Source organism: Rhinichthys klamathensis, unplaced genomic scaffold (genome assembly GCF_029890125.1).
Source record: "Rhinichthys klamathensis goyatoka isolate OS25496 unplaced genomic scaffold, OSU_Roscu_1.1 h1tg000122l_1, whole genome shotgun sequence".
Lineage (NCBI taxonomy): Eukaryota > Metazoa > Chordata > Actinopteri > Cypriniformes > Leuciscidae > Rhinichthys > Rhinichthys klamathensis.
Window position 1 is genome coordinate 360,001 of NW_026606659.1, and position 22,500 is coordinate 382,500.

The 22,500-nt window shown below is 48.1% G+C and overlaps 1 protein-coding gene and 2 long non-coding RNA genes across 4 annotated transcripts in view; 1 reads left to right on the plus strand and 2 right to left on the minus strand.

The window, feature by feature from the left end:
• LOC130088805 (uncharacterized) overlaps positions 1-986 on the minus strand; it is a 2,113-nt gene extending 1,127 nt beyond the window's left edge. The window contains exon 1 of the long non-coding RNA XR_008807497.1: positions 954-986. This is a non-coding gene — a long non-coding RNA (uncharacterized LOC130088805). The remainder of the gene's footprint in view (positions 1-953) is intronic.
• Positions 896-1,410, plus strand: LOC130088806 (uncharacterized). The gene is made up of 2 exons (XR_008807498.1): positions 896-927; positions 1,208-1,410. It is a non-coding gene; the product is annotated as an uncharacterized LOC130088806 (long non-coding RNA).
• A 215-nt stretch (positions 1,411-1,625) lies between these two features.
• The window catches only part of pde8a (phosphodiesterase 8A), a 122,029-nt gene continuing 101,154 nt past the window's right edge, over positions 1,626-22,500 (minus strand). For both annotated transcript variants that reach the window (XM_056255791.1, XM_056255790.1), the window contains exons 17-22: positions 20,656-20,854; positions 20,147-20,364; positions 13,434-13,566; positions 13,013-13,177; positions 3,492-3,621; positions 1,626-1,823 (exon numbers count right to left, since the gene is read on the minus strand). In XM_056255791.1, coding sequence (XP_056111766.1) covers positions 1,720-1,823; positions 3,492-3,621; positions 13,013-13,177; positions 13,434-13,566; positions 20,147-20,364; positions 20,656-20,854 — 949 coding nt within the window. In that variant the 3' untranslated portion in view covers positions 1,626-1,719. The remainder of the gene's footprint in view (positions 1,824-3,491; positions 3,622-13,012; positions 13,178-13,433; positions 13,567-20,146; positions 20,365-20,655; positions 20,855-22,500) is intronic.

Below are 22,500 nucleotides of genomic sequence, written 5' to 3' on the forward strand. Positions count from 1 at the left end.
CTGCACTCGTCTGCGTTCATCTGAGTCAACGTTTGTCTGCGTCTGCGCTCGTCTGCGTCAACGTTCGTCTGCGTCTGCGTTAACGTCCATCTGCACTCGTCTGCGTCTGTGTTCATCCGAGTCAACGTTTGTCTGCGTCTGCGCTCGTCTGCGTCAACGTTCGTCTGCGTCTGCGCTCGTCTGCGTTAACGCCCATCTGCACTCGTCTGCGTTCATCTGAGTCAACGTTTGTCTGCGTCTGCGCTCGTCTGCGTCAACGTCCATCTGCACTCGTCTGCGTCTGCGTTCATCTGAGTCAACGTTTGTCTGCGTCTGCGCTCGTCTGCGTCAACGTTCGTCTGCACCCGTCTGCGTCTGCGTTCATCTGAGTCAACGTTTGTCTGCGTCTGCGCTCGTCTGCGTCAACGTCCGTCTGCACTCGTCTGCGTTCATCTGAGTCAACGTTTGTCTGCGTCTGCGCTCGTCTGCGTCAACGTTCGTCTGCACCCGTCTGCGTCTGCGTTCATCTGAATTAACGTTTGTCTGCGTCTGCGCTCGTCTGCGTCAACGTCCGTCTGCACTCGTCTGTGTTCATCTGAGTCAACGTTTGTCTGCGTCTGCGCTCGTCTGCGTCAACGTTCGTCTGCACTCGTCTGCGTTCATCTGAGTCAACGTTTGTCTGCGTCTGCGCTCATCTGCATTTGTCTGAGTCAACGTTCATCTGCACTCGTCTGCATTCATCTGAGTCAACGTTTGTCTGCGTCTGCGCTAATGTCTGTCTGCGTCAACGTTCACCTGAGTCTACGCTCGTCTGCGTTAACGTTCGTCTGCACTCCTCTGAGTCAACGTTTTTCTGCGTCTGCGCTCGTCTGTGTTCGTCTGAGTCAACGTTTGCCTGCGTCTACGCTCCGTCTTGGTCAACGTTCGTCTGCACTCGTCTGCATCAACGTCCATCTGCGCTCATCTCCGTCAACGTTCGTCTGAGTCAACGTTCGTCTGAGTCAACGTTCGTCTGAGTCAACGTTCTTCTGAGTCAACGTTCTTCTGAGTCAACGTTCGTCTGCGTCAACGTTCGTCTGTGTCAACGTCTGTCTGCGCTCATCTGTGTCAACGTTCGTCTGAGTCAACGTCTGTCTGCGCTCATCTCCGTCAACGTTCTTCTGTGTCAACGTTCGTTTGAGTCAACGTCTGTCTGCGTTCGTCTGCGTCTGCGCTCGTCTGCAGGAAGAGGATCTGGATTTGAGACTAAATGAAGCACAGGTTTCTCCGTGTCGAGTAAATCCCGTCATCTCTCTCTGGGAATGATCGAGCCCTGATGGAAAGACGGAGGGAATCGCTGGACGGGAAGAGAAGCGATCGTCTCTCACACCTGTCTGAGATGCTTTACATCCTTCCAGTGTAAAATTCAGTATCTATAAAAATATTGAGATTTACTTCATATAACATGAGTGTGTTAAAAACTGCAGATGTCCGTCGCGGGTCAGCACTGCGTATAAATATAGCGTATAAAATAAGGCAGCAGTCTCGTCAGGAGAGCGAGCTCAGAGGGGACGCTGGGAAGTCTTCAGGAGAGCGAGCGCCTCAGTCTAGAACAGCCTCAGTCCTGTCGGCTTTGGCGTCCGATCGCTTCTCGATTCAGGATATTTATTAGCGAACATGATTCTCATCATTAGTTATTGATGATAAAACGTGAGTAGAGTGCCGAGCCGGAGGAGCCGTGTCCCGCCCGCGTCTCGCCCGTCACTCCGGCGGCCTCAGGCTCCGCAGCTTCTGCTCATCCAAACCCTTCCAGTATTTGAAGTTGTTGTCCAGATGCTGCATTAGATTGGGCAGATCGGCAAACGCTGGAAGCAGAGAAACACACATCGGTTCACTTCATATCAACATTCACACACACAAATATATCAATCAATTATATATATATATATACAGTAGTTTCCAAAAGTGACGTCCGCAGGGGATCTTTGTTTTTAATGACCCTACGAGTTCGATTAAATCATCATAAGGTGTTGATTGACAAAATTATTTGGCAATAAAAGGCAAACTACACAACACAACAAATGTTTAAAGTGGTTTCCCCAAATTCGAGAAGCTCCAGTATTGCTCCATCGCTCCATAGAACAGAATCTCAAAACTTCTGTGGCTTATTTATATGATTTTGAGCACTTTTCTAGTGCGTTTGTGTCAGCAGTGGTGTAGTCCTGGAGCTCTGATGCGTTTAGTACGAGCTTTACTGTGCAGCTGAACATCAGTGTCTGTGGCCACCAGATCTTCTGCCGTCACTCCAGGGTTTACTGAGCCGCTGATATCTTCCTCCTGCCCGTCCAGGGAGTGTAACCACTGATCCTTTAACTTTCAACTCGCAAACTATGCGTCCAACGGCGTCTCTAGGAACATTTAGTGCCTTCGCTATCTATTTGTATCCTGTTCCTTGTTTGTGAAGGGCGATGAAATCTTCTCTTAACTTTTTGGACCATTATTTTGCCATATTTCTAACATGCAGTCAAACGTGACACTCGACAAACCTCTCCAGTTCAGAAATTTCATGTGTTCTAGCTCAAGCACACCTGGTGCAGCTCATGAGGCCCTTGATTAGTGAGGCAACACCTGTTCTGCAGATCTGTGCTGTTCTGAGGGATTATATCAGGGGGTTGAATCACTTTGAGACTGCAGAAGTCATTAAAAGTGGCATTTTCAGTTAAATTTGGGGAAACCACTTGACACAGTTGTTGTGTTGAGCTATTTTAATTACTGTTGTTTGATTTGTTCATTGCAAACAGCTGAAAGTTTGTACATTTTGCCAATGAAGCTGATTTGCAATGGGGGTTAAATGATTTCAGTTGCAACTGTATATTTATATATACAGTAGTGTCCAGAAGTGACGTCTGCAGGGGATCTTTGTTTTTGATGACCCTACGAGTTCGATTAAATCATCAAGAGGATAATATATTTAAATATTTTAAATATAATTGAAAAACAAAACACTAAACTTGGTTAAGTGTTTATAACTTAAAAGGCAATAAAAGGCAAACTACAGCTACAGGTTTATGTTCCCAAGCAAAGAAATCCCTTTGAGCTTTAATAAGAATACATTTATATTTAATTCATACAGTGAAGACTAGGCAATATTTAATTTTTACATTCTTACATCTACCTGACAAACTTGTTTACTCAGAATTTTGTTGTATTGATTGTAATTTGTTTCTTTTTTCTTATTTTCAATAACAGAAATGAGATAAATAACTCTATTGTGATGAATATCGATATCGTGAAACAAGGATCAGCAGGATGGACTTCAGCTGGACAGTCATTAGAGCCAATTACATTCAACATGATCAAGACCGTAAAAATGTAGTTCAAGGCCTGTTTTAGCTAAATTATGATTTATTTTGAAACATGACTGACAGAAATGGTTGGTCTGATGAAAGCTGCAGGATTCACACTATATATAAATCATCATCGTCTGGCCGATAATTAAACGAGAACGCGCTCAATCTGAGGCGCTGCTTTACCGTCCCAGGCGTCGAACATGTCCGTGATGAAGTAATCGATGAAGGAGATCTGGGATTTAGGAATACTGCAGGTGTTGCGATCGAACACGGGCATCACCACCGGCAAACCCTGCTGCTTCTCCTCATCCGTCTGTAAACACACACACACACACACACACACTGAGCTTCTGCTGCTTCTCCTCATCCGTCTGTAAACACACACACACACACACACACACACTGAGCTTCTGCTGCTTCTCCTCATCCGTCTGTAAACACACACACACACACACACACACACTGAGCTTCTGCTGCTTCTCCTCATCCGTCTGTAAACACACACACACACACACTGAGCTTCTGCTGCTTCTCCTCATCCGTCTGTAAACACACACACACACACACACACACACACACACACTGAGCTTCTGCTGCTTCTCCTCATCCGTCTGTAAACACACACACACACACACTGAGCTTCTGCTGCTTCTCCTCATCCGTCTGTAAACACACACACACACACACACACACACACACACACACACTGAGCTTCTGCTGCTTCTCCTCATCCGTCTGTAAACACACACACACACACACACACACACACACACACTGAGCTTCTGCTGCTTCTCCTCATCCGTCTGTAAACACACACACACACACACACACACACACACACACACACACTGAGCTTCTGCTGCTTCTCCTCATCCGTCTGTAAACACACACACACACACACACACTGAGCTTCTGCTGCTTCTCCTCATCCGTCTGTAAACACACACACACACACACACACACACACACACACACACACACACACACACACACACACACACTGAGCTTCTGCTGCTTCTCCTCATCCGTCTGTAAACACACACACACACACACACACACTGAGCTTCTGCTGCTTCTCCTCATCCGTCTGCAAACACACACACACACACACACACACACACTGAGCTTCTGCTGCTTCTCCTCATCCGTCTGTAAACACACACACACACACACACACACACACACACACTGAGCTTCTGCTGCTTCTCCTCATCCGTCTGTAAACACACACACACACACACACACTGAGCTTCTGCTGCTTCTCCTCATCCGTCTGCAAACACACACACACACACACACACACACACACACACACACACACACTGAGCTTCTGCTGCTTCTCCTCATCCGTCTGTAAACACACACACACACACACACACACTGAGCTTCTGCTGCTTCTCCTCATCCGTCTGTAAACACACACACACACACACACACACTGAGCTTCTGCTGCTTCACACACACACACACACACACACACACTGAGCTTCTGCTGCTTCTCCTCATCCGTCTGCAAACACACACACACACACACACACTGAGCTTCTGCTGCTTCTCCTCATCCGTCTGCAAACACACACACACACACACACACTGAGCTTCTGCTGCTTCTCCTCATCCGTCTGCAAACACACACACACACACACACACTGAGCTTCTGCTGCTTCTCCTCATCCGTCTGTAAACACACACACACACACACACACACACACACACACACACACTGAGCTTCTGCTGCTTCTCCTCATCCGTCTGCAAACACACACACACACACACACACTGAGCTTCTGCTGCTTCTCCTCATCCGTCTGCAAACACACACACACACACACACTGAGCTTCTGCTGCTTCACACACACACACACACACACACACACACACTGAGCTTCTGCTGCTTCTCCTCATCCGTCTGCAAACACACACACACACACACACACACACACACTGAGCTTCTGCTACCCTCTATGGAAGTTACCATAGACCACATGTTGGCGCTGCCTTGCGGTGGCGACATACAGCAGTAGCCGTGTGCGTTCGTATCTGTCGTATGTTTTTTTTTTGTATCTTGTCTATCACATCTGTGGGAATATAAGAGTATTCCAATATTTAGGAATTAACATGGATTTGTTCAACACGTTGCTTATGAGCATGCTTACTCTTGGGACTGTTGTGAACCATCGTCAAACCAATTCGTCTCATAAACTGCAGTACAGCCGGGATTTCCTCATCCAATGCAATGGTTCAGCCCCGCAGATTTTTTTCGATGAAATTCCACCAGAGATTCGCAGGTGCGGGTCTGCTAGCCTTGATCGACAGACGGAGATGGGGGTGAGGATCCACGAGCGAGGTAGTGGAGCATACGGAAGACGGCGTGGGCCTGTCGCCGAATCGTGGGTGTCAGCAGCGGGTCGGGTGAGAAAGCGTGGCCGGAGGGGAGGAGTGCGACGGAGGCTACGCAGAGCTGGATTGCGCCGCCTGCCACTTCCCTCGATCATCCTTGGAAACGTGCAATCATTAAGGAACAAAGTGGACGAATTGCAGGCAAATGTTAAATTCATACCGGAGTTTAAGAATGCTTGCGTCATAGCTTTGACTGAGACTTGGTTAAAAGAACATGACTTGGGCCAGGATCTTGAAATCGATGGCTTTGGCCAGCCTATTAGGTTAGATAGAGACGCACAGCTGACTGGCAAAACACAAGGAGGGGGCGTGTGTTTATACGTCAACTCTCGCTGGTGCAAAACCATCATAGTAAGAGAATCTATCTGTAGCCCACATATCGAACTTTTATCTACCTCACTGCGTCCCTTTTATCTGCCACGAGAAATTCCTCAGATTTTTATTACACTGGTCTATATCCACCCAAGAGCCAATTTGACAGATGCGGCAACTGAAATCACCAAACTTGTTCACCGTTTACAAAATATTTCTCCCGATGCTCCGCATTTTATACTTGGTGATTTTAACATGTGTAGTCTTAAGAAACATCTTGGGCACTTTTATCAATATGTAAGCTGTCCTACCAGACATGGAAAAACTCTAGATCTGTGCTATGGTACAGTTAAAGATGCCTATAAATCTTATGCAATGTCACCCCTGGGGTCTTCTGACCATAGCTGTGTCTTTTTGGCCCCGATCTATCAATCAGCCCTGAAGAGAGGCAAAGTTGAGCGTAAAGAGGTCTCTGTGTGGACAGATGGTGCCATTAAAGAACTGAATGGATGTTTTTATAGTACCAATTGGGATGTTTTCAAGGACTCATGCACTGATCTGGATGAATTGACCTTCACTGTGACAAGTTACATTAAATTTTGTGAGCAAATGATTATTCCCACAAAGACGATTACATTATACCCCAATAATAAACCCTGGGTGAGTAGATCACTTAAACACGCTCTTAATAAGAAAAAAATAGCTTTTCAACAGAATGATATACAAAAAAAAAAAAAGAGACTCAGAGGTTGGTGAAGAATGAAATAAAACTGGCCAAAAGCCAGTTTAAGGACAAGGTGGAAGATCAGCTAAAGAACGGCAATGCTTACTGTGCTTGGAGAGGGATTAAGTCTATGGTGGGAATGAGTGATAAGAAAAAAAAAAGGGTAGCTACATCTGACAAACCTGACTCTGATTTAGTGGAGGAGCTGAATCAGTTTTATTCAAGATTTGACTCCCATGATTTTAATGATGATCTGGCTGAATTCAGAATTGAGGCTGAGGGAAGTCAGATTTTGATTGATGAGACAGATGTCTGGAAGACTCTTGAGCAGACGAGTATAAGGAAGAGCCAGGGGCCTGACTGTATCAGCGGCCGATTGCTTAAAAATTGTGCTCCGTTTCTAACCAGTATTTTTACATTTATTTTTCAACTCTCACTATCAGAAAGAAAAGTGCCAGGGAAGTGGAAAGAATCAGTAGTGGTTCCAGTGGCAAAAGTCCCCTCTCCAAAGGTGCTGAATGACTATCGTCCTGTGGCTCTGACATCTTTGGTGATGAAGGGTTTTGAGCGTATTGTGAGGAGGAGTCTGCTTTGTATGACTCAGAGCATGATTGATCCATTGCAGTTTGCATATCTACCAAGTAAGGGGGTTGAGGATGCCACAGCAACACTGCTGGACTTTGTTACTGGACATTTAGAGGGCAAGAAGACACATGCACGCTTGTGTTTTGTTGATTTTTCATCTGCGTTCAACTGTATGCAGCCCCATATTCTTGCTCAGAGACTATTGCAATTTCCTAATATTGACCCTGGTACAATATGCTGGCTGGTTGATTTTCTAACTATGAGGTCACAGAGGACCCGGGTAAATAACACTTTATCCAAGGCCCTCATAGGTTCAACAGGGTCACCTCAAGGGTGTGTTTTGTCACCACTTTTATTTGTGCTCTACACCAATGACTGTCGGAGTACGGTTGAATCAAGGCATATCATTAAGTATGCTGATGATTCTGTGATAATTAGTCTTCTGCAGGATCACGAGGAGGGCCATGGACCAGTGTTGGACAATTTTGTCTCATGGTGCAATGACTCATATCTCCAACTCAATGTTTCTAAAACTAAAGATATGTGTATCGACTTTCGCCGTAATCCTCCAACCACAGCTTCAACTTTTATTAATGGTATAGAGTTAGATGTGGTAAGACAATACAAGTATTTGGGCACCATTTTAGATGATAAATTGAACTTCGATACCAATACAGACTATATATGCAAAAAAGCTAATCAGAGACTTTTCTTTTTAAGAAAGTTGAATGGGTTTAACGTTGATAGAACCCTTCTGAAAGCTTTTTATTCATCTTTTGTTGAGTCAATTTTAACCTTTGCTATGATCTGCTGGTTTGGCAATTTGAGTGTAATTAACAAAAACAGATTGGGAAAAATTGTAAACATATGTCGAAAGATAATTGGTACTGATCTGAACAGCATTGAGCATATGTACAAGGCCAGAGCTACACAGAGGGCAATGGCCATTTTAGCTAACATCACTCACCCACTACACTTTGAGTTCTGCCTCCTACCATCAGGAAGGAGGTATACCTACCGAAAACGCGCCAGATCCAACAGATATTTAAAATCATTTGTACCATTAGCTGTTGGGTTTCTCAACAACCTATAGGTATATGTTCTTATGTTTTTATCTATTTATTATCTCATGTTTTTATCTGTTTGTGTGTGAATGTGTATATGTTGGCTATCAGCTGTGAACTAAATTGCCCCTAGGGGACATTAAAGATATTTCAATTCAATTCTCCTCATCCGTCTGTAAACACACACACACACACACACACACACACACTGAGCTTCTGCTGCTTCTCCTCATCCGTCTGTAAACACACACACACACACACACACACACACACTGAGCTTCTGCTGCTTCTCCTCATCCGTCTGTAAACACACACACACACACACACACACACACACTGAGCTTCTGCTGCTTCTCCTCATCCGTCTGTAAACACACACACACACACACACACACACACACACACACACACACACACACACACACACACACACACACACACACACACACTGAGCTTCTGCTGCTTCTCCTCATCCGTCTGTAAACACACACACACACACACACACACACACACACACACACACACACACACACACACACACACACACACACACACACACACACACACACTGAGCTTCTGCTGCTTCTCCTCATCCGTCTGTAAACACACACACACACACACACACACACACACTGAGCTTCTGCTGCTTCTCCTCATCCGTCTGTAAACACACACACACACACACACACACTGAGCTTCTGCTGCTTCTCCTCATCCGTCTGTAAACACACACACACACACACACACACACACACACTGAGCTTCTGCTGCTTCTCCTCATCCGTCTGTAAACACACACACACACACACACACACACACACACTGAGCTTCTGCTGCTTCTCCTCATCCGTCTGCAAACACACACACACACACACACACACACTGAGCTTCTGCTGCTTCTCCTCATCCGTCTGTAAACACACACACACACACACACACACACACACACACACACACACACACACACTGAGCTTCTGCTGCTTCTCCTCATCCGTCTGCAAACACACACACACACACACACACACACACACACTGAGCTTCTGCTGCTTCTCCTCATCCGTCTGTAAACACACACACACACACACACACACTGAGCTTCTGCTGCTTCTCCTCATCCGTCTGTAAACACACACACACACACACACACACTGAGCTTCTGCTGCTTCTCCTCATCCGTCTGTAAACACACACACACACACACACACACTGAGCTTCTGCTGCTTCTCCTCATCCGTCTGCAAACACACACACACACACACACACACACACACTGAGCTTCTGCTGCTTCTCCTCATCCGTCTGTAAACACACACACACACACACACACACACTGAGCTTCTGCTGCTTCTCCTCATCCGTCTGTAAACACACACACACACACACACACACACACACACTGAGCTTCTCCTGCTTCTCCTCATCCGTCTGCAAACACACACACACACACACACACACACACACACACACACACTGAGCTTCTGCTGCTTCTCCTCATCCGTCTGTAAACACACACACACACACACACACACACACACACTGAGCTTCTGCTGCTTCTCCTCATCCGTCTGCAAACACACACACACACACACACACACACTGAGCTTCTGCTGCTTCTCCTCATCCGTCTGTAAACACACACACACACACACACACACACACACACACACACACACACACACACACACTGAGCTTCTGCTGCTTCTCCTCATCCGTCTGCAAACACACACACACACACACACACACACACACACTGAGCTTCTGCTGCTTCTCCTCATCCGTCTGTAAACACACACACACACACACACACACTGAGCTTCTGCTGCTTCTCCTCATCCGTCTGTAAACACACACACACACACACACACACTGAGCTTCTGCTGCTTCTCCTCATCCGTCTGTAAACACACACACACACACACACACACTGAGCTTCTGCTGCTTCTCCTCATCCGTCTGCAAACACACACACACACACACACACACACACTGAGCTTCTGCTGCTTCTCCTCATCCGTCTGTAAACACACACACACACACACACACACACTGAGCTTCTGCTGCTTCTCCTCATCCGTCTGTAAACACACACACACACACACACACACACACACACTGAGCTTCTGCTGCTTCTCCTCATCCGTCTGCAAACACACACACACACACACACACACACACACACACTGAGCTTCTGCTGCTTCTCCTCATCCGTCTGTAAACACACACACACACACACACACACTGAGCTTCTGCTGCTTCTCCTCATCCGTCTGTAAACACACACACACACACACTGAGCTTCTGCTGCTTCTCCTCATCCGTCTGTAAACACACACACACACACACACACACACACTGAGCTTCTGCTGCTTCTCCTCATCCGTCTGTAAACACACACACACACACACACACACACACACTGAGCTTCTGCTGCTTCTCCTCATCCGTCTGTAAACACACACACACACACACACACACACACTGAGCTTCTGCTGCTTCTCCTCATCCGTCTGTAAACACACACACACACACACACACACACACACTGAGCTTCTGCTGCTTCTCCTCATCCGTCTGTAAACACACACACACACACACACACACACACACACACACTGAGCTTCTGCTGCTTCTCCTCATCCGTCTGTAAACACACACACACACACACACACACTGAGCTTCTGCTGCTTCTCCTCATCCGTCTGTAAACACACACACACACACACACACACACACACTGAGCTTCTGCTGCTTCTCCTCATCCGTCTGTAAACACACACACACACACACACACACACACACACACTGAGCTTCTGCTGCTTCTCCTCATCCGTCTGTAAACACACACACACACACACACACACTGAGCTTCTGCTGCTTCTCCTCATCCGTCTGCAAACACACACACACACACACACACACACACACACACACACACACACACACACACACACACTGAGCTTCTGCTGCTTCTCCTCATCCGTCTGTAAACACACACACACACACACACACACTGAGCTTCTGCTGCTTCTCCTCATCCGTCTGTAAACACACACACACACACACACACACTGAGCTTCTGCTGCTTCTCCTCATCCGTCTGTAAACACACACACACACACACACACTGAGCTTCTGCTGCTTCTCCTCATCCGTCTGCAAACACACACACACACACACACACACACACACACACTGAGCTTCTGCTGCTTCTCCTCATCTGTCTGCAAACACACACACACACACACACACACACACACTAAGCTTCTGCTGCTTCTCCTCATCCGTCTGCAAACACACACACACACACACACACACACACTGAGCTTCTGCTGCTTCTCCTCATCTGTCTGCAAACACACACACACACACACACACACACACACTGAGCTTCTGCTGCTTCTCCTCATCCGTCTGTAAACACACACACACACACACACACACACACACACACACTGAGCTTCTGCTGCTTCTCCTCATCCGTCTGTAAACACACACACACACACACACACACACTGAGCTTCTGCTGCTTCTCCTCATCCGTCTGTAAACACACACACACACACACACACACACACACACACACACACTGAGCTTCTGCTGCTTCTCCTCATCCGTCTGTAAACACACACACACACACACACACACACACACACACACACACACACTGAGCTTCTGCTGCTTCTCCTCATCCGTCTGTAAACACACACACACACACACACACACACACACACACACACACACACTGAGCTTCTGCTGCTTCTCTTTATCCGTCTGTAAACACACACACACACACACACACACTGAGCTTCTGCTGCTTCTCCTCATCCGTCTGCAAACACAAACACACACACACACACACACACACACACACACACACACACACACACACACACACACTGAGCTTCTGCTGCTCACACACACACACACACACACACACACTGAGCTTCTGCTGCTCACACACACACACACACACACACACACTGAGCTTCTGCTGCTTCTCCTCATCAGTCTGCAAACACACACACACACACACACACACACACACACACACTGAGCTTCTGCTGCTTCTCCTCATCAGTCTGCAAACACACACACACACACACACACACACACTGAGCTTCTGCTGCTCACACACACACACACACACACACACACACTGAGCTTCTGCTGCTTCTCCTCATCCGTCTGCAAACACAAACACACACACACACACACACACACTGAGCTTCTGCTGCTCACACACACACACACACACACACACTGAGCTTCTGCTGCTTCTCTTCATCCGTCTGTAAACACACACACACACACACACACACACTGAGCTTCTGCTGCTTCTCCTCATCCGTCTGCAAACACAAACACACACACACACACACACACACTGAGCTTCTGCTGCTTCTCCTCATCCGTCTGCAAACACAAACACACACACACACACACACACACACACACACACACACTGAGCTTCTGCTGCTTCTCTTCATCCGTCTGTAAACACACACACACACACACACACTGAGCTTCTGCTGCTTCTCCTCATCAGTCTGCAAACACACACACACACACACACACACACTGAGCTTCTGCTGCTCACACACACACACACACACACACACCTGAGCAAAGTACTCCTCTGAGATGCGTCCGGCCCACTCCACACACAGCTCCAGCGGGCGGCACGGGTTCGAGATGTCGGCACACTTGATCAACATCCGCTTCACCAGCATCCGGTTCTCTGGAGCCGTGAGGATGTTCTTCACAGAGTCCTCGTCTCCGCTGCCCTACACACACACACACGTTTGATTAATAATTTCATGTGTTGTATTGAAACACCAAGATATACAAAATGTGTACATATCTATATACATATATACAATCAGGAATCGGATACGTGTTCAGATACTTCCTCTCTTCGATTCCTCTGTGTATCTCAGCATGAGTGTAAAGCGCTGGAGTGAGAGACTGTGTGTATCTGTGTATGTGTGTGTGTGTATGAGCGTGTACGTGCGTGCGTGTGTGTGTGTCTGTGTGTCTCACCTCGTTCTCCTCCAGTGCCGCCAGCGGTTTGTTGATGCTGTTGACGAACTTGTTGACGTGCTCGAAGTGTTTGGTCATTTCAGTGGCGAGAACCATGTCGATGACGGCCTGGCGGAGCGTGCGGTACTCGTTCCTGTGTGAGAGAGAGTGTGTGTGTGTCACTAGTGTCAGAGACTATTTATATAGAGACATGCCACTTCATCAATCCTTAATACAACTATATAGGGAAAACCCGTAACGTCAAAGATGGCGGTTGTCTGCACATGTCCCGCCCCTCCCGCTGGAAACCAATCGTCTGCTTTTAACAGTCAAGCCGGGAAACATTTAAGCCTATCGTCTGGTTCCACTGACGCATGCGCACAGTTGAGGTTTGCGACAGCGGAGACGATTTGGCGACAGCGAGTTGTTTTGTGCCATGGTGTTGTGTGCAAGATCAGATGGAATCCACATGGAAGAGGGTGATAACAACGCGAAGACACTGGACTACCAAGGTAGTAGTGGCGAGCAGGCCGAGGACGAGGGCCGTGAGAGAGCGGCGCGAGGCCGGTGGCGGGATTACTGATGAGCGGCACCTGCGCGACGCATCGGTCTCGTGTCTCTCACGGAGGAGCGGAGGCATAAAAGGAGGAGCGACGACATGGAGATCGAGAGAGGAACAGGCCTGATTTTATGTTGTGTTTTGTTTCTGTTTTGTGTGGCCAGCAGCTCGCCCGGGGCTGCTGGCATACTTCCATTTTTGTATTTCTTTATTTATTAAAATGGTTGAATGTTCGCCGGTTCCTGCCTCCTTCTTCCCATAACATCTGAACCTTGTTACAGTAGTTAAAGCATTTTATATCGACCACAAATATGTTACCTTACATTCTAAGTATGTACTGTAGAGCACAACACCGGCATTCTGGGTAGAGACGTAAATGAAGTTGGTGTCGTGAACCCTTGCGCAAGCGTAGTAAAAGTATAACCTGTGGGGAAAAAGGCGTTTTAAACCTTATTTTGGAGCAGTCAACAAACTTTTTCAGCGATTTTTATCATATTTTACTGCTGTTTCTATACATGCAGTTTTTATGTCCCAGTGACCAGTGAAAGTGCAGTTCTGACTCTCTGCCCATTCATTTAGATAGGAGCCTGGTCTTGTTAGTCCGAAATAGCTGCCCGGAGGCGTTGCCAAGATGGCGGCCGAGTGGCATGACTTTCCTAAAAGGACTTTGCTAGTGTTCAACGCTAAAATACACTGTTTGAGGACTGTCAGATCTGGAGCCAGTTTGGCGTCACTGATGTTTACTCAGTTTGCTGGACGTTCGTGAGAGACAAATCTGTAGATTTAGAGCAAATACTCTTGAGTCATTATATATTAAACACAGAGTATTGCACAGAATCTGCTCATCTCTGCTGACTTGAACACACTCGTCACTACGCTACAAATAACAGCGCATAAAAAAAAAGAAGATTCAAAAGCATTTGGTGAACAAAAGCAATTGTTATTTACCAACATCCTAAATTTTTGTGATGTTCTTTGAACTGTTGCTCTGTCCTCCTAAAACACATGTTTGGAAGAGGAAGAGGAGGAGGAGGAGGAAGAGGAAGAGGAGAGAGGAGGAAGAGGAGGAGAGAGGAAGAGGAGAGAGGAAGAGGAGAGAGGAAGAGGAGGAAGAGGAGGAGAGAGGAGGAAGAGGAGGAGAGAGGAAGAGGAGATACTGATGACAGGACTTTGTTTGAATAACAAATGAATGTATGAAATCCACATTTTATATTTCCAGCTCTGGAAAGAATGAAGAGAGCACTGTGGCCTCTCCGGGTCTCCCTGAGACGAGCAGGTGTTGGGCCGCTGAGACTGGACTCACAGAAGACGGCCATCCTCCAGTCCTCCACAGTCCTCCAGTTCTCCAGAGTCCTCCAGTCCTCCAGTCCTCCAGTTCTCCAGAGTCCTCCAGTCCTCCAGTCCTCCAGTTCTCCAGAGTCCTCCAGTCCTCCAGTCCTCCAGTTCTCCAGAGTCCTCCAGTCCTCCAGTCCTCCAGAGTCCTCCAGTCCTCCACAGTCCTCCAGTTCTCCACAGTCCTCCAGTTCTCCAGAGTCCTCCAGTTCTCCAGAGTCCTCCAGTCCTCCAGTCCTCCAGTTCTCCAGAGTCCTCCAGTCCTCCAGTCCTCCAGTTCTCCAGAGTCCTCCAGTCCTCCAGTCCTCCAGTTCTCCAGAGTCCTCCAGTCCTCCAGTCCTCCAGTCCTCCAGTCCTCCAGTCCTCCAGTTCTCCACAGTCCTCCAGTTCTCCAGAGTCCTCCAGTCCTCCAGTCCTCCAGTTCTCCAGAGTCCTCCAGTCCTCCAGTCCTCCAGTCCTCCAGTTCTCCACAGTCCTCCAGTCCTCCACAGTCCTCCAGTTCTCCAGAGTCCTCCAGTCCTCCAGTCCTCCAGTTCTCCAGAGTCCTCCAGTCCTCCAGTCCTCCAGAGTCCTCCAGTCCTCCAGTCCTCCAGTTCTCCAGAGTCCTCCAGTCCTCCAGTCCTCCACAGTCCTCCAGTCCTCCAGTCCTCCAGTCCTCCACAGTTCTCCAGTCCTCCAGTCCTCCACAGTCCTCCAGTTCTCCACAGTCCTCCAGTCCTCCACAGTCCTCCAGTCCTCCACAGTCCTCCACAGTCCTCCAGTCCTCCACAGTCCTCCAGTCCTCCACAGTCCTCCAGTCCTCCACAGTCCTCCACAGTCCTCCAGTCCTCCACAGTCCTCCAGTCCTCCATAGCTCCACAGTCCTCCACAGTCCTCCACAGTCCTCCAGTCCTCCACAGTCCTCCACAGTCCTCCAGTCCTCCACAGTCCTCCAGTCCTCCACAGTCCTCCACAGTCCTCCAGTCCTCCACAGTCCTCCACAGTCCTCCAGTCCTCCACAGTCCTCCACAGTCCTCCACAGTCCTCCAGTCCTCCAGTCCTCCAGTCCTCCACAGTCCTCCATAGTCCTCCAGTCCTCCACAGTCCTCCACAGTCCTCCAGTCCTCCACAGTCCTCCAGTCCTCCAGAGTCCTTCAGTCCTCCACAGTCCTCCACAGTCCTTCAGTCCTCCACAGTCCTCCACAGTCCTCCAGTCCTCCACAGTCCTCCACAGTCCTTCAGTCCTCCACAGTCCTCCACAGTCCTTCACAGTCCTCCAGTCCTCCACAGTCCTCCAGTCCTCCACAGTCCTCCAGTCCTCCACAGTCCTTCAGTCCTCCACAGTCCTCCACAGTCCTCCAGTCCTCTACAGTCCTCCAGTCCTCCACAGTCCTCCATTCCTCCACAGTCCTCCACAGTCCTCCACAGTCCTCCAGTCCTCCACAGTCCTTCAGTCCTCCACAGTCCTTCAGTCCTCCACAGTCCTCCACAGTCCTCCAGTCCTCCACAGTCCTCCAGTCCTCCACAGTCCTCCAGTCCTCCACAGTCCTTCAGTGCTCCAGTTCTCCACAGTCCTCCACAGTCCTCCACAGTCCTTCAGTCCTCCACAGTCCTCCACAGTTCTCCAGTCCTCCACAGTCCTCCAGTCCTCCACAGTCCTTCACAGTCCTTCAGTCCTCCACAGTCCTCCACAGTTCTCCAGTCCTCCACAGTCCTCCACAGTCCTCCACAGTCCTCCACAGTCCTCCAGTCCTCCACAGTCCTTCACAGTCCTTCAGTCCTCCAGTCCTCCACAGTCCTCCACAGTCCTCCAGAGTCCTCCACAGTCCTCCAGTCCTCCACAGTCCTCCAGTCCTCCACAGTCCTCCAGTCCTCCACAGTCCTCCAGTCCTCCACAGTCCTCCACAGTCCTCCAGTCCTCCACAGTCCTCCAGTCCTCCACAGTCCTCCACAGTCCTCCAGTCCTCCACAGTCCTCCAATCCTCCACAGTCCTTCAGTCCTCCACAGTCCTTCAGTCCTCCACAGTCCTCCACAGTCCTCCAGTCCTCTACAGTCCTCCAGTCCTCCACAGTCCTCCATTCCTCCACAGTCCTTCACAGTCCTCCACAGTCCTCCACAGTCCTCCAGTCCTCCACAGTCCTTCACAGTCCTTCAGTCCTCCACAGTCCTTCACAGTCCTCCAGTCCTCCACAGTCCTTCACAGTCCTCCAGTCCTCCACAGTCCTCCAGTCCTCCACAGTCCTTCAGTCCTCCACAGTCCTTCAGTCCTCCACAGTCCTCCAGTCCTCTACAGTCCTCCAGTCCTCCACAGTCCTCCAGTCCTCCACAGTCCTCCAGTCCTCCACAGTCCTCCATTCCTCCACAGTCCTTCACAGTCCTCCACAGTCCTCCACAGTCCTCCAGTCCTCCACAGTCCTTCACAGTCCTTCAGTCCTCCACAGTCCTCCACAGTTCTCCAGTCCTCCACAGTCCTCCAGTCCTCCACAGTCCTCCAGTCCTCCACAGTTCTCCAGTCCTCCACAGTCCTCCAGTTCTCCACAGTCCTCCAGTCCTCCACAGTCCTCCATTCCTCCACAGTCCTTCAGTCCTCCACAGTCCTCCACAGTCCTCCAGTCCTCCACAGTCCTTCACAGTCCTTCAGTCCTCCACAGTCCTCCACAGTTCTCCAGTCCTCCACAGTCCTCCAGTCCTCCACAGTCCTCCAGTCCTCCACAGTTCTCCAGTCCTCCACAGTCCTCCAGTTCTCCACAGTCCTCCAGTCCTCCACAGTCCTCCATTCCTCCACAGTCCTCCAGTCCTCCACAGTCCTCCATAGTCCTCCAGTTCTCCACAGTCCTCCAGTCCTCCACAGTCCTCCATTCCTCCACAGTCCTTCAGTCCTCCACAGTCCTTCACAGTCCTTCAGTCCTCCACAGTCCTTCACAGTCCTCCAGTCCTCCACAGTCCTTCACAGTCCTCCAGTCCTCCACAGTCCTCCAGTCCTCCACAGTCCTTCAGTCCTCCACAGTCCTTCAGTCCTCCACAGTCCTCCACAGTCCTCTACAGTCCTCCAGTCCTCCACAGTCCTCCATTCCTCCACAGTCCTTCACAGTCCTCCACAGTCCTCCACAGTCCTCCAGTCCTCCACAGTCCTTCACAGTCCTTCAGTCCTCCACAGTCCTCCACAGTTCTCCAGTCCTCCACAGTCCTCCAGTCCTCCACAGTCCTCCAGTCCTCCACAGTTCTCCAGTCCTCCACAGTCCTCCAGTCCTCCACAGTCCTCCAGTCCTCCACAGTCCTCCACAGTCCGTCTGGTGTTGTGCAAACCTCAGCCTGGCTCTTCTTGCTTCTCGATGATGAAGGGCTGTTCTCCAGCTTCAGCCCCAGGAGCCTCCCCCCGTCCCCCCGGTCCAACCCCCCGTCCACCCCTGGTTTATAGCTTATTTTGCCCTTTATGACAACTGTGAGGGGGGTACATTTTTTTACAACTCATCCGTTTAAATTATATTAAGCCTGCATAATTAAGGGCGTGGCCACTTGAGTGACAGGTGGATTGCGGCCGTTTGTCTGCTGTCTGATAGCGTCACTCTCAGCTAATTCCAGCCGCTGCTGTTCTTGCCATCTCTGCCGTGCTTGTGCTTTTTTTCGGGATTATTTCATACACGCATTATACCTTCGCCCACGCCGTTGGATTCCGTTGTTGTCGAGTATGGAGCATAGACTGGTATGGAGAGGCGCTGTATTTCCAGTTGTTTTCCTCGCATGCACCAACGTTAATGGATGTCTGACAATTTCTTTGCTAAAAACGTCTATAGATATAGAGACCACACTCGTTATGCGGTACTAATGCTCTCACGGAACAGATATGCTTGTTTAACTTTTTAGTGTTAAATAAAAAGTTCCGTCAGATAAAATCCTACAGGTGTCAGTGCTTTCTCTCCGTCCATGCAGTAGATGCACACCCTTGAATGAGCGCGGGTTTCTAGTGCATTTACTTGAACTACTGAGGTAATATCTTTGGTTTAACCCATTTGTGAAATTGAGAGGCGGCCAAAATGGACTGAATAAAGCTCTTTACGAACTTGACGTGCGATGCCATGCTGACTGACATGTGTGCATGAATCACTGTCACACCCACAAGTTTAGAGCAATATTGTAAGTTACTGCATGATAATACATTTTTACAGCAGAATACCAATACATCATACACAGTCTCACTTTTAGTTACGTCTTTTAACTATTATAATATTTCGAAGGGCAAAAACATGAACTATTGGCTTTTATTCTTCAATCAGCTGTCACTCTAGCGCAAGGCCAGTAGCATATAGCATTAGCACCTCAGCTCCACCCACGTCCCGCCTCTTTGCCCATTTTCTGTTATCCGGTAGTGACGAGAGGTGACGCGCTGCCAAGATGGCGACGGCCGGCCCCGCCCACTTTAGGCTTCAAAAACGCTCTTCAGAAACCTACGGGTGACGTCACGGACACTACGTCCATATTTTTTTACAGTCTATGGTAGAGAGGCTGATTTAAGAAGCATTTGCAGTGGTCTCTTCATTTTTTCCAGAGCTGTATATATATATATATATATAATATATGTATTGTGTATCGTTACACCCCTAATATATATATATATAAGCTGTGACGTAGTTAATCTGGTTAATTTCTTTTCGTTTCTTTGGCTAGTAGAAGTGGCCGGTAACTTAAAGATTTAGTAGCCAAATTAGCCTGTGAGTGAAAAAGTTCATTTCAAACCCTGTTGTACTTTACATCGTTAATGAGTGAATGAACTACTCATCCCATAATGCATTGCAAATGATGCAATCGAATTAAAAACAACAGTGCAAGTAAAGCTGATGAGTTTAATCCTGTATGTGTCATCACCTCTCCATGTTCTTGAAGATGTTGCACTTGTCGTCTCGTGTGGTGATCTGGAACGCTAGCGCCGCGTGATGCGACTCTAGCACTGCGGTGTCGTTGTACAGGATGGCGAGATCACTTCCTGCGTTACACAGGAAGGAGTTTGTGCGGCCCGGATGGTCCACATCATGAACAGCAGCAGCGATCAGGGCCGCCACCTCGTCTATGGGGTCCAGACTTAGCTGAGAAAAACACACACACACACACACACACACACACACACACACACACACACACACACACGTGAAGCGTCATGAAGTGTGTGACAGGATCTCATCCCATAGTCAACAACACTAGCTAACTGTGGATCACATGACCACAGATCCTGGAGTGACTGTTTAAAGTGTGTGTGTGTGTGAGAGTGAATGAGTGTGCGTGTGTGAGAGAGAGAGAAAGAGAGAGAGTGTGTGTGTGTGTGTGTGTGAGAGAGAGTGTGTGAGTGAGTCAGTGTGTGTGTGTGTGTCTGTGCTCACCTTGACGCGCTCCTTGCACAGGAAGTAAGCTGTGGCGTGCAGCACATCCGCGGCGTGAGAGGAGTTGTGGTACGAGTTGCTGGAGTGATAATTGGCCTCGAGGATCTGAAGCCACGAGCGCAGCGTCGCCTCGGGACAGTTGAGGAACTCACACACACCGAACCGAGAGAAGATCTTCAACCCCAGGAACAGCAGAGGCCTGGAGACACACGGGGCAGCATGAGGACAGTCACATGACACACACACACACACACAGAGTCTCTAGTAACCCTGTGTGTGTGTGTGTGTATTTTGGAACTGATTATATATATAATCATGGAATTGTGAGTGTGTGTGTTTCTGCACGTGTGTGTGTGCAAGTGTGTTTTAGCACGTGTGCATCTGTGTTAGTGTGTGTGTGTGTGTGTGTGTGTTTGTGTGTTTTGAGCACATGTGTCCATGGGTGTGTGTGTGTTTGTGTGTTTTGAGCACGTGTCCATGAGTGTGTGTGCTTGTGCATGTGTGTGTGTGTCAGGGTTTCCGTTGTCCGGTAATTACCGGACATTGGCCGGGAAAAAAATGAAATGTCCGACAAAATTAAATCTCTCCGGTCAAATTGTCCGATTAAACTTGCGTAATAATCCCGCCCCCCTAACACAATATGAATTTGAGAATAAGCCTAAAATGTATAAAGCAAAAATACACCGACCTTTGGCTTATAAAGGAACAGGCTCTACCGTTTGAAAGTTATTAAACAACATCGCATTCTGCATCTCAAATAAAGCGCACGCCTAGAACGGCTGTAATATAGACCTGAACAACTAACGATTGAGTGAGACGGTTCAGATATGGCCAGGCCCATTGATATTATTGATAAAGTTGATAAATTGATAAAGTTGACGATGCAGACTCGCCATCTTCGCAGTAGTGAACGCGCCTATAGAGAGAAGTGTGCACGCGCCGGCGCCTCCGGGTCCTGATTAGTCTATATTGTCCACTATTGCTTCTTATTTATTAATCCAGGCAAATTTGTTGATGAAACATTGATTAAAATTAATATACAATTTATACAAAACGAAATTTTCAAGCAAAAATAATATTCGAAGATCGCTGGGTTGATTATTATTAGAAAATCGCAGCCCTCCACCACACACACACACATGCATTAGGCTACACACCAGAGCATGTGAGCAAAGCGGAGCGGTGTGACGCTTATTATAAGTTAAAAAACTTAAATATACGTTTCATATTCATAAATAATATAATGTTATTATTTTTTTATTTCATCTATGTTGATTAGGCTATATGAAAAGGGAACCGCATGAGATCAGTATAGGATCATAAGATGACCAATAGGCCTATATATCGGAAAACATTTGGAATTGGTCAGACATGATTTTGACCACTTATTTAGTTTTGTTTTGTAGAAAGCCTTTCTTTAAAGTTTATTTCGTTTTGTATAAATTGTATCTTCATTTTAATCAATGTTTCATCAACAAATTTGCCTGGATTAATAATTAATAATTTATTCATATGAAGTGTGCATTTCTCTCTCTAGGCGCGTTCACTACTGCGCAGATGGCGAGTCTGCATCGTCAACTTTATCAATTTATCAGCAATTCAAATGTTTCATGCATAATCATTACTTTCGCCGGTTCTTTGTGGCAAGCTTTATTTCAGGTGTTGCGTGATATCTCTGCGCCCAATAGCAGTGCTTCGCCTGTGTAGAGTCTCCGCAACGGCGATAGATAGAAACGCGCGTCCGAGTGAAGATTGCGCAACTCGCGCGGCGCGTCGTCCATGACACTGATAGCGGCGACACGAGCGCTCAGCTGGATTTCAAAAACAACTGATTTTAGCGCTAGA